Below are 12,613 nucleotides of genomic sequence, written 5' to 3'. Positions count from 1 at the left end.
TGACTTCAAAGCGATTATATTAGAAAGGAAAGGGGGCTGCTCAAAGCTGATGCCTAGAGGAGAAACAGCTGATAGTCAGAACCACCCGTAATAATAATGTGCAACCATGTGGTATAGGGACAAACAGGAAGTCCCTAAGTAACAGCTTAATAGGAAAACATGCAGTACAATTTAGGTAGATTCCCAGTAAAAAAATTTTTAAAGGCTACTTGTCTCTTTCAACTCCAGTGCTTTTAAGTCTGAAGGCTCCTATTTCCACAAAATTTATGAGACAAGCACATTATTCTCTGATAATGTGTGTTTTTTAAAAAAGGCTGTTTTTCTTCTCAAAAAATAAATGCCAAAAAAAAAAAAAACCAACAACAACCCTCAGTCTTTCTTTTAAAGTAACTGGATTATGGAAATAATAAGCATTATTGAGGAAATTCTTAACATTGTACTTGTTAATCAAACGAGTGATTTTCTCGCATTCAAGGACAAAATATCTTTCTCACTTGTGCAAAGACTTTCTCTTCAAATATATTTGCTTAAATTCCAGTAACCTGCAGTCACTTATCAAAAAATGTAAATTGTTCAGTGAGGCCAGAAAAATGTCACTAAAACTAATGATTACTTACCTACCACCCCTTCAAATTTCTTTGGTAACCAGTCAGTAAAAAAAAGAAATAGGATTAAATAAATACAAGACTGATCAGATTATGCTGGGAAACTAATGAAGAAACCAATGCTAATAATGGAGAGTAACCACACACTTCTATATAAAATCAATCTGAAAATGTGTCTCCTTTTTAAAGTTCAAAAAACTGGATGTGGATTTTCAATAACTAGTCTTATTTTAAATGAAAAAAAAACAGAGGTACAAGCTACTAGGTACATTGTAAAATAAAATACTAGGATGTAATGTACAGCACAGTATAATATACAGCCAATATCTAATAATAACTTTAAATGGAGCATAATCTAGAAAAATACCGAATCATTATGTTATATACCTGAAACTGATACAGCATTGTAACTCAATTTTTAAAAATTATGGGGGAAAAAAACCATGATCTTAACTACTCAATATTCCTCAGTTGCTTTTTCACAGACCGATATTTGTGTTTATCTAATTGCATCCTTTGTCCTATTTGTGGTCTCTTTGATGACCTTTTAACCTCTATGATATTCTTCCCTCTACACATTTTCTGATATTCTTTTTACTTTCCTCTTAAGATAAGGTTGAATGTTCTACAAGTCTCCCATGAAAGGGATCAGGGGTAACATGGATTTCCTTAACAGTTCTGACCACAGGGATTCACAGGACAGAGAAGCGTTTTGGAAAATCCACACCCATTCACAGCTGTTAACCACAGTTCTAGACCCAATGTGAATCGAGATGTTCTACATGTGATGTGCTGCACAATAGTCACAGCAATTACACAGCTCCACTATACTCATATTCATTTTATCATAACCATGCATATTAGCAACAAAAATAGTATATAAACTGCCACTGTAATGGAATAGAAAGAGGAGAAATGAGATGCTTGTCTAAAATTTCCTATTTTTGCTTAAAGGAACATACGATTTTTTCTTTAGCTTCAGTGAATGTTGATTTCTCCTACAGTGATCTTTCTGAAGGTTTTATATATTAAAAAAATCTTCAAAGGGTATTCAAAAGAGACAGGAATTTTGCTTTTATCCATCAGAGCAGAGAAGGCTTGAGTACTGCTCTTGTTTACTGAAGGTCTTCTAATTGAGAAGATCTCTTATCATAAGAAGGCAATAGATCACAGTTATTAAAGCAGGAGCTCTGAAGCCAGGCCGTCACATGTGACCTTGGGCAAATTATCGAGGTGGGTACCCTCATAAAAATAAGGCTACACCAAAAAAAAAAAACAAAAACAAAAACCCTACTCAAAGTCCCTCACAGGGTGCTGTGAGGGTTAAGTGAGATAATGCTTGGAGAGCTCTTACGAGAGCTTCTACCACATACTAACATTCAATAAGTATGAACATTTATCATAATTTTTACTGTAACTATGAGAGAAATGAGAAATTATAACAGTTTACTTTCTGAACCCCAGTTCGGTATCTCAGACGTATTCTCTCCACAAATGTGGTCTAGATGACAAATGTTTGCAGCAGACTTCTAGGAACTATTTTTGGAATTATACATACACATATATCTCATTAGTAAGAACAATGCTAATTTTTAAAAGATTATTAGTTTTTTATTTCAAATTCTAATGATTTTGCTTTATTTTCTTCTAAGAAGAATCTCTATGTATCTCTAAGATAATAATCTAAAATATGATAATTAAAAGAATAATACCTGACAGCCAGGCATCATTTTCTAATGTACTTTCTTGCTGTACCTACTGAAATGAATACTTGTTAAATGATGCTTTCCTTTTGGATCAGTATTGGCTCCTTAAAGTAAGAGTTCAAAACCTTTTTCATTTTAAGAAGGAACAACAAAGTGGTTGGCATTAAGTTGTACTGAAAATGCAGCAGTCTCTAAATCAGACGCTACCTGGTGATAAATATTCTTCTGTTCTTTTTTAAACAGCAGGGCCTTCCGTGAAAAAAACTGGTGACCCTCCTCCCACCAGAAAGGCCACCTACCCTCTACTCTGTTACAGAGGGTCTGTGGACCAATGGTGAAGACTACAGAATTTCACTACACAAAAGGATCATAGTTCCACCCCATTACTGTCACACGATGTCATCCTCAATCCCATATAAGATACTAGCCCCACGGGTCATAGCGATAATGAGACGGCAGGTATGTAAATGCTGAGTAGGCGCCTGAAGCAATCCGTCCACGAGCTGACAATATTTTGCTTGTCTGAGTTGAAAAGTAAAAAAGCCTTATTTTAACACAAAAGTTCCACTGAAGCTACATTTTTATCCATAAGCTGAGGAGAGCGAGGAGCTGAACGATTCCACATTCAGCTCACTTGCTGAGTCGAGGAAACTAAGTTTTTCTCAAAGCTGAAAGCTTTCAGTGAAACGCTATGCCTACATCAGAGGAAGGTCCGTAACTGCTCAGTTCATCTGTACCTCTTATAATGAACAAATGACCTCAATGGTTTTTATACTTTTGTGGCGCAAAAGTAAATCTTATTCAAGATTAAAATTAAATTTGGGGAAGTTTGTAGATGAGGACTTATTACTCTTTGTCTTTTCACATTTTATTTCTCAATGCTAGCAACTATTTATTCACACACAGACTAAAGGTTTTTTTTTTCCTAAATTAAACCTACATATAAGTGGAAAAACTACTATCACACCAGGTGAAAGTGAACACACCAGGGATTATTTGTTTAGCCCATCCCAAATCTAGAACAGCACCTGGTACACTGGAAACACTCAGCAAATACTGGCTGAAAGAATGAAGAGGACATTTCAAGGTCTCCAGCAAAATTCTCTGCCAGAATCAGGACTACATACTGGAACATTATGTACAGAGTACCAGTCCCTAAGTCATTAATTTCCTAAGTACTGTAACACTGTCTGAATTATTTACATTTCAAACAGTGTAACTGCTCAATTATATTACATTAATTATATTAAATAAAAATGGGGTATCACCTGTGTGTCACACATACAAAATAAGATGTCTCCTTCCACTGCTTTAAGTGAGCACTTATTACAGTGACAAGTGTTAAGAACATGGGACAGTAAACTGAAAAGTCTGTTCCTAACGCTGCAGGGTCTGCAAAGCAAAAAAAGTAGACTTCTACAATGTCACTCCTACTACAGAAGCAGCTGTGGTGTTCAAACCTTTCTTTCTGGACTACATTAAAATCTACTATACCAACAACAATCTCAGTTCTTTAATCTTAGTAGTAGATACCACTAGTAGTTTTCTAGTGGAGAAAACTAGTCAGGAGGCTGGAAAATACAAACTAATTGCATTTCTATGATATTCATCTCCAGTAATATTAAGAGACTATCCAAGCAAACCACTACCAACTCATGAGACCACCTTCAGCCTTGAATAACATACCAGGCAAAGTAACTTAATACTATAGTTCTTATAAGATGAAAAAATGTATCTAAGATATTAGGTATTTAGGAGAAAATAGTTGTTTATGAAGTAGATTATATGAGACACAAGTGCAAATATCAAGATAATTGTTATTCAGAAAATGGATAATCTCACTGGAACTAGTCTTTACCTCCACAAAAGCCACCTGAAGTGATCTCTTCTTCAAAAACATCAGAGAAACCCTTTCCTGCATTTAGTTTTGCCAGTCGACCATCGATAAACTGAAATTAAAAAGTGTCAAATATGTTAATTTTCATTTACTTCAATTATTTAATTTTTACTTACAACAAAAATATTAATAGCAGACACTCATATAAATTACACACATATGTGTGTACACACATACAGATACATGACAAGAAAATTCTCAAACCACTGAAATAGCAGGTACTCCGCAAATAGCAGCTTATTAGTTAAATGACAAATGTACGGCACAGACTAACTTCATTAACAAGAAACAAAACTGTGTGGCGGTGAAGGTCACAGCCTCTGTGAGGGTCTGCCTGAGGCTGCTGCCAGGCGAGCCTTGGCCCGTGAGGCTGTGTCCTCCCCCCAGGCCTCAGTTTTCTCAGTATCTGCCTCATGGCATTGCTGCAAACATTAAATTAAATTAACACAGACTTATTAGCACAGCTTCTGACGCAGTAAGCATTCAAGAAATGTCAGACGTTACTATTTTTGAGGTTAATACTAACTTCATCCAGTAAAATAAAACACTCATCTAAACTGTTACGTTCTAAAGCACAACAGAGCACCAGATAATTCTAACCATTTAACAACAAAATAAACAGAACTTTCACAATTCCTGGCATGTGTATTGACTGAACGATCAGAACTACGGTTACGAACATGAATATCGTTCAGGTAAACACATGCTGACTTGACTTGCATGAGGTTGTTTTCAGCAGTATTTTTCAGCATTCTGAAAGAAGAGATTGGGGTGGGAAATAGACGCTACCAAGAGCACCTGGAGATCCTTTTCAAAACACAGTACTTGGGGCGTATCTCGTCCACCACCTGCTTTGCCCCATCTCTGTCCTCTTCCTACAAACACAGCAGAGCAGAATCTTGGGGTTTTGAAAAATATCCTTAGGTGATTATTTTGCTGACCAATCCCAGGCATAAACCAGTGATGTATTTTACGTGCACACGTACTACTGGCACTTGGTTAGTTTTATATTGTTAACCTGTGGCATCTGACACTTGTATCACTTACATTATGAAAAATATTATAAATGTTTTGAGGTTTCTCCACTCATAAAGACGGTGAAGTATCTTTAAGGCTCCACTGTATGAGAGGCAAAGGATAACACAAGAAAGACTTGAATGATGCTTGAAGAGCAGACATGAAGATCTGGGGATTAACATAAAATGCTCATTTTCATTCTGGAATTAACTAATCCTGGAGACAATTTTTTCACCCTAGAAATTTAAAGTTTAGTTAAAATAAGGTAGCTTATATTAGTTAAAATAAGAATTTAAAAAAAATTCTCACAGTCTGCCCTAGTGTTCTGGTTAAATGGTTAGCGGACAAAGCAACTAAGGGGAGTGGTGAAGGCAGTGCTGCTCTCAGGCAGCAAGGTGAAGGCCAGGAACGGCAGGAAGTCACTTCAGTTGTGAGATGCTGAGACAGAAATGTCCTACAGACCCAAATTAATGAAGAATGGCAAAGGAATCAAGAGATTCCCATTCAAAATGTGGTTTAACTACCTTTTTACCATTGAATGGTTTTAACAAAAAATGTGGTAAAATGGGTTTAAACAAACATACTCTAAAAGGATACGGTCCTGGGGGGACCTTCAAAATGGCGGAAGAGTAAGACATGGAGATCACCTTCCTCCCCACAAATACATCAGAAATACATCTACATGTGGAACAACTCCTACAGAACACCCACTGAATGCTGGCAGAAGACCTCAGACCTCCCTAAAGATGCCTGAGGGTGACCTACACGCAGAGTCGGGCCCACATCCAAAGCTGAGCCCCGGGAGCTGTGAGAACAAAGAAGAGAAAGGGAAATCTCTCCCAGCAGCCTCAGGAGCAGCGGATTAAAGCTCCACAATCAACTTGATGTACCTGCATTTGTGGAATACCTGAATAGACAACAAATCATCCCAAATTAAGAAGGTGGACTTTGAGAGCAACTGTAGACTTGGGGTTTGCTGTCTGTAAATGACTTGTTTCTGATATTTATGTTTATCTTAGTTTAGTTTTTAGCGCTTGTTATCACTGGTAGATTTATTTATTGGTTTGGTTGCTGTATTCCTTTTTAAAAAATTACTATTATTGTTTATGTTAATAATTTTATTTTCCTTCCTCCCTCCCTCCCTTTCTTTCTTTCTTTTTTCTCCCTTTTCTTCTAAGCCGTGTGGCTGACAGGGTCTAGGTGCTCCTGCCTGGTATCAGGCCTGAGCCTCTGAGGTGGGAGAGCCAAGATCAGGACACTGGACCACCAGAGACCTCCTGGACTCACAGAATATCAATCGGTGAGACCTCTCCCAGAGATCTCCGTCTCAATGCTAAGACCCAGCTCCACTCAACGACCAGCAAGCTACAGTGCTGGACACCCCATGCCAAACAACTAGCAAGACAGGAACACAACCCTACCCATTAGCAGAGAGGCTGCCTAAAAGCATACTGAGTTCACAGACACCCCCAAACACACCACCAGACGTGGCCCCGCCCACTAGAGAGACAAGATCCAGCCCCACCCACCAGAACACAGGCACCTGTCCCCTTCACCAGGAAGCCTACACAAGCCACTGAACCAACCTCACCCACTGGGGGCAGACATCAAAAACAACGGGAAATACAAACCTGCAGCCTGTGAAAAGGAGACCCCAAACACAGTAAGTTAAACAAAACGAGAAGACAGAGAAATACACAGCAGATGAAGGAGCAAGATAAAAACCCACCAGACCAAACAAATGCAGAGGAAGTAGGCAGCCTACCTGAAAAAGAATTCAGAGTAATGATAGTAAAGATGATCCAAAATCTTGGAAACAGAATGGAGAAAATACAATAAATGTTTAACAAGGACCTAGAAGAACTAAAGAGCAAACAAACAATGAAGAACAACACAATAAATGAAATTAAAATTTCTCTAAAAGGAATCAATAGCAGAATAACTGAGGCAGAAGAACGGATAAGTGACCTGGAAGATAAAATAGGGGAAATAACTACTGCAGAGCAGAATAAAGAAAAAAGAAAAAAGAATTGAGGACAGTCTCAGAGACCTCTGGGACAACATTAAATGCACCAACATTCAAATTATATGGGTCCCAGAAGAAGATGAGAAAAAGAAAGGGTCTGAGAAAATATTTGAAGAGATTATAATTGAAAACTTCCCTAACATGGGAAAGGAAATAGTTAATCAAGTCCAGGAAGCACAGAGAGTCCCATACAGGATAAATCCAAGGAGAAACAGGCCAAGACACATTAATCAAACTATGAAAAATTAAATACAAAGAAAAAATATTAAAAGCAGCAAGGGAAAAGCAACAAATAACGTACAAGGGAATCCCCCTAAAGGTAAGAGCTGATCTTTCAGCAGAAACTCTGCAAGCCAGAAGGGACTGGCAGGACATATTTAAAGTGATGAAGGGGAAAAACCTACAACCAAGATTACTCTACCCAGCAAGGATCTCATTCAGGTTCCATGGAGAAATTAAAAACTTTACAGACAAGCTAAAGCTAAAAGAATTCAGCACTACCAAACCAGCTTTAAAACAAAAGCTAAAGGAACTTCTCTACACAAGAAACACAAGAGAAGGAAAAGACCTACAATAACGAACCGAAAATAATTAAGAAAATGGTAACAGGAACATACATATTGATAATTACCTTACATGTAAATGGATTAAATGCTCCAACCAAAAGACATGGACTGGCCAACTGGATACAAAAACAAGGCCCATATATATGCTCTCTACAAGACACCCACTTTAGACCTAGGGACACATACAGACTGAAAGTGAGGGATGGAAAAAGATATTCCATGTAAAAGGAAATCAAAAAAATGCTGGAGTAGCAATTCTCATATCAGACAAAATAGACTTTAAAATAAAGACTATCACAAGAGACAAAGAAGAACACTACATAATGATCAAGGGATCCATGCAAGAAGAAGATATAACAATTGTAAATATTTATGCACCCAACAAAGGAGCACCTCAATGCATAAGGCAAATGCTAACAGCTATAAAAGGGGAAATCGACAGTGATGCAATCATAGTAGGGGACTTTAACACCCCACTTTCACCAATGGACAGATCATCCAAAATGAAAATAAATTTGTAAACACAAGCTTTAAATAACACATTAGGCAAGATGGACTTAATTGATATTTATAGGACACTCCATCCAAAAACAACAGAAAAAAACTTTCTTCTCAAGTGCTCATGGAACATTCTCCAGGACAGATCATATCTTGGGTCACAAATCAAGCCTTGGTAAATTTAAGAAAATCGAAATTGTATCAGGCATCTTTTCCGACCACAACGCTATGAGACTAGACATCAATTACAAGAAAAAAACTGTAAAAAACACAAACACATGGAGGCTAAACTATATGCTACTAAATAACCAAGAGATCACTGAAGAAATCAAGAGGAAATCAAAAAATACCTAGAAACAAATGACAATGAAAACACAACGACCCAAAACCTATGGGATGCAGCAAAAGCAGTCCTAAGAGGGAAGTTCATAGCAATACAATCCTACCTCAAGAAATAAGAAAAAGCTCAATAAACAACCTAACCTTACATCTAAAGCAATTAGAGAAAGAACAAAAAACCCCCCAAGTTAGCAGAAGAAAAGAAATCATAAAGATCTGATCAGAAATAAATGAAAAAGAAATGAAGGAAACGATAGCAAAGATCAATAAAACTAAAAGCTGGTTCTTTGAGAAGATAAAAAAAAATTGATAAACCATTGGTCAGACTCATCAAGAAAAAAGGGAGAAGACTCAAATCAACAGAATCAGAAATGAAAAAGGAGAAGTAACAACTGACACTGCAGAAATACAAAGGATCATGAGAGATTACTACAAGCAATTATATGCCAATAAAATGGAAAACCTGGAAGAAATGGACAAATTCTTAGAATAGCACAAGCTTCCGAGACTGAAAGAGGAAAAAAATAGAAAATATAATCAGACCAATCACAAGCACTGAAATTGAAACTGTGATTAAAAATCTTCCAACAAACAAAAGCCCAGGACCAGGTGGCTTCACTGGCGAATTCCATCAAATATTTAGAGAAGAGCTAAGACCTATCCTTCTCAAACTCTTCCAAAATATAGCAGAGGGAGGAACACTCCCAAACTCATTCTACGAGGCCACCATCACCCTGATACCACAACCAGACAAAGATGTCACAAAAAAGGAAAACTACAGGCCAACATCACTGATGAACAGACACAAAAATCCTCAACAAAATACTAGCAAACAGAATCCAACAGCACATTAAAAGGACTGTACACCATGATCAAGTGGGATTTATCCCAGGAATGCAAGGATTCTTCAGTACATGCAAATCAATCAATGTGACACATAATGTTAACAAAGTGAAGGATAAAAACCATATGATCATCTCAAAAGATGCAGAAAAAGCTTTCATCAAAAATTGAACACTGATTATGATAAAAATTCTCCAGAAAGTAGGCATAGAGAGAACTTACCTCAACATAATAAAGGCCATATACGACAAACCCAGAGCCAACATCGTTCCTAATGGTGAAAAACTGAAACCATTTCCTCTAAGATCAGGAAATAAACAAGGTTGCCCACTGTCACCACTATTATTCAACATAGTTTTGGAATTTTTACCCACAGCAATTAGAGAAGAAAAAGAAATAAAAGGAATCCAAATCGGAAAAGAAGAAGTAAAGCTGTCACTGTTTGAAGATGACATTATAATATACACAGAGAATCCTAAAGATGCTACCAGAAAACTACACTACAGCTAATCAATGAATTTGGTAAAGTAGCAGGATACAAAATTAATGCACAGAAATCTTTGTATTGCTATACACTAAAGATGAAAAATCCTAAAGAGAAATTAAGGAAATACTCCCATTTACCATTGCCACAAAAAGAATAAAATACCTAGGAATAAACCTTCCTAAGAAGACAAAAGACTTGTATGCAGAAAACTATAAGACGCTGATGAAAGAAATTAAAGACGATACAGACAGTTGGAGACATATACCATGTTCTTGGGCTGGAAGAATCAACATTGTGAATGTGACTATATTATCCATAGCAATCTACAGATTCAATGCAATCCCTATCAAACTACCAATGGCATTTGTCACAGAACTAGAACAAAAAATTTCACAATTTGTATGAAAACACAAAAGATCCCGAATAGCCAGAGCAATCTTGAGAAAGAACAACGTAGCTGGAGGAATCAGGCTCCCTGACTTCAGACTATACTACAAAGCTACAGTAATCAAGACAGTATGGTACTGGCACAAAAACAGAAATATAGATCAATCGAACAGGAAAGAAAACCCAGAGATAAACCCACACACCTATGGTAACCTTATCTTTGATAAAGGAGGCAAGAATATATAATGGAGAAAAGACAGCCTCTTCAATAAGTGGTGCTGGGAAAACTGGACAGCTACATGTAAAAGAATGAAATTAGAACATTTTCTAACACCATACACAAAAATAAACTCAAAATGAATTAAAGATGTAAATGTAAGGCCAGACATTATAGAACTCTTAGAGGAAAACATAGGCAGAACACTCCATGACATAAATCACAGCAGGATCCTTGTTGACCCACCTCCTAGAGAAATGGAAATAAAACCAAAAATAAACAAATGGGACCTAATGAAACTTAAAAACTTTTGCAGAGCAAAGGAAACCATAAACAAGATGAAAAGACAACCCTCAGAATGGGAGAAAATATTTGCAAATGAAGCAACTGACAAAGGACTAATCTCTAAAATATACAAGCAGCTCATGCAGCTCAATATCAAAAATCAAACAACCCAATCCAAAAATGGGCAGAAGACATGAATAGACATTTCTCCAAATAAGATATACACATGGCCAAGAAACACATGAAAGAATGCTCAACATCATTAATCATTAGAGAAATTCAAATCAAAACTACAATGAGATATCATCTCACACCAGTCAGAATGGCCATCATCAAAAAATCTACAAATAAACGCTGGAGTGGCTGTGGAGAGAAGGGAACCGTCTTGCACTGTTGGTGGGAATGTAAATTGGTTCAGCCACTATGGAGAATAGTATGGAGGCTCCTTAAAAAACTACAAATATCACTACCATATGACTCAGCAATCCCACTACTGGGCATATGCCCTGAGAAAACCATAATTCAAAAAGAGTCATCATGTGGCGCAGTGGTTGAGAGTCTGCCTGCCAATGCAGGGGACACGGGTTCGTGCCCCGGTCCGTGAAGATCCCACATGCCGCGGAGCGGCTGGGCCCGAGAGCCGTGGCCGCTGAACTTGCACGTCCAGAGCCTGTGCTCTGCAACAGGAGAGGCCACAACAGTGAGAGGCCCGCGTACCAGAAAAAGAAAAAAGGAGTCATGTACCACAATGTTCATTACAGCTGTATTGACAAAAGCCAGGACATGGAAGCAACCTAAATGTCCATCGACAAATGAATGGATAAAGAAGATGTGGCACATATATACAATGGAATATTACTCAGCCATAAAAAGAAACGAACTTGAGTTATTTGTAGTGAGGTGGATGGACCTCGAGTCTGTCATACAGAGTGAAGTAAGTCAGAAAGAGAAAGACAAATACTGTACGCTAACACATATATATGGCATCTAAAAAAAAAAAGTGGTTCTGATGAACCTATGGGCAGGACAGGAATACAGTCGTAGATAGAGAATGGACTTGATGACACGGGGAGGGAGAAGGGATAGCTGGGACGAAGTGAGAGAGTGGCATTGACATACATACACTACCAAATGTAAAATAGCTAGCTAGTGGGAAGCAGCCGCGTAGCACAGGGAGATCAGCTTGGTGCTTTGTGACCCCCTAGAGGGGTGGAAAGGTAGGGTGGGAGGGAGACGCAAGGGGGAGGGGATATGGCGATATATGTATATGTATAGCTGATTCACTTTGTTATACAGAAGAAACTAACACAACATTGTAAAGCAATTATACTCCAATAAAGATGTTAAAAACTAAAAAAAAAAAAAAAGAAAAAGGATCTGGTCCTGGCTTTTTTGTTAGAGTATGAGTTGTTCTCATAAAAATTAGAACTGAGGGCAGAAGCCATAGATCATCCATTTTTATAGCCACGTTATGCTTGGCACAGAGAAGGTTCTGATAGAACAAATGAAAATGAACGTGGAGTTTGGAGTCTGAAAGCCCTCCCTCACACCCTGCCACTTACTAGCTTTATGATCTCAGGCAACTTGCCATCTCTGGGACTCTGTTTCCCCTTGTATAAAATGGGAATAATAATACATAAATACCTTATGGGGTTTTCTAAGAGTTAACTAAAATAACGTGAAGTGCCTGTATTGTAGACACAGAATAAATGTTAAATAATCAAGTTCACTTTCCCTACT

The 12,613-nt window shown here is 37.6% G+C and overlaps 1 protein-coding gene across 10 annotated transcripts in view; it reads right to left on the bottom strand.

Annotated features, from left to right (window-relative positions):
- DENND1B (DENN domain containing 1B) overlaps positions 1–12,613 on the bottom strand; it is a 259,365-nt gene that overhangs the window by 47,584 nt on the left and 199,168 nt on the right. For all 10 annotated transcript variants that reach the window (XM_089906457.1, XM_089906480.1, XM_089906469.1 and 7 more), the window contains one exon: positions 4,170–4,260. In XM_089906457.1, the coding sequence (XP_089762583.1) occupies positions 4,170–4,260 (91 nt within the window). The remainder of the gene's footprint in view (positions 1–4,169; positions 4,261–12,613) is intronic.

Source organism: Delphinapterus leucas, chromosome 1 (assembly GCF_059928025.1).
Source record: "Delphinapterus leucas isolate spDelLeu-1000000601 "Yukka" chromosome 1, BTC_Dleu_Yukka2, whole genome shotgun sequence".
Taxonomy (NCBI): Eukaryota; Metazoa; Chordata; class Mammalia; order Artiodactyla; family Monodontidae; genus Delphinapterus; species Delphinapterus leucas.
Note: the sequence above shows the minus strand (reverse complement) of the source record. Positions and strands in the feature narration are given on the sequence as shown.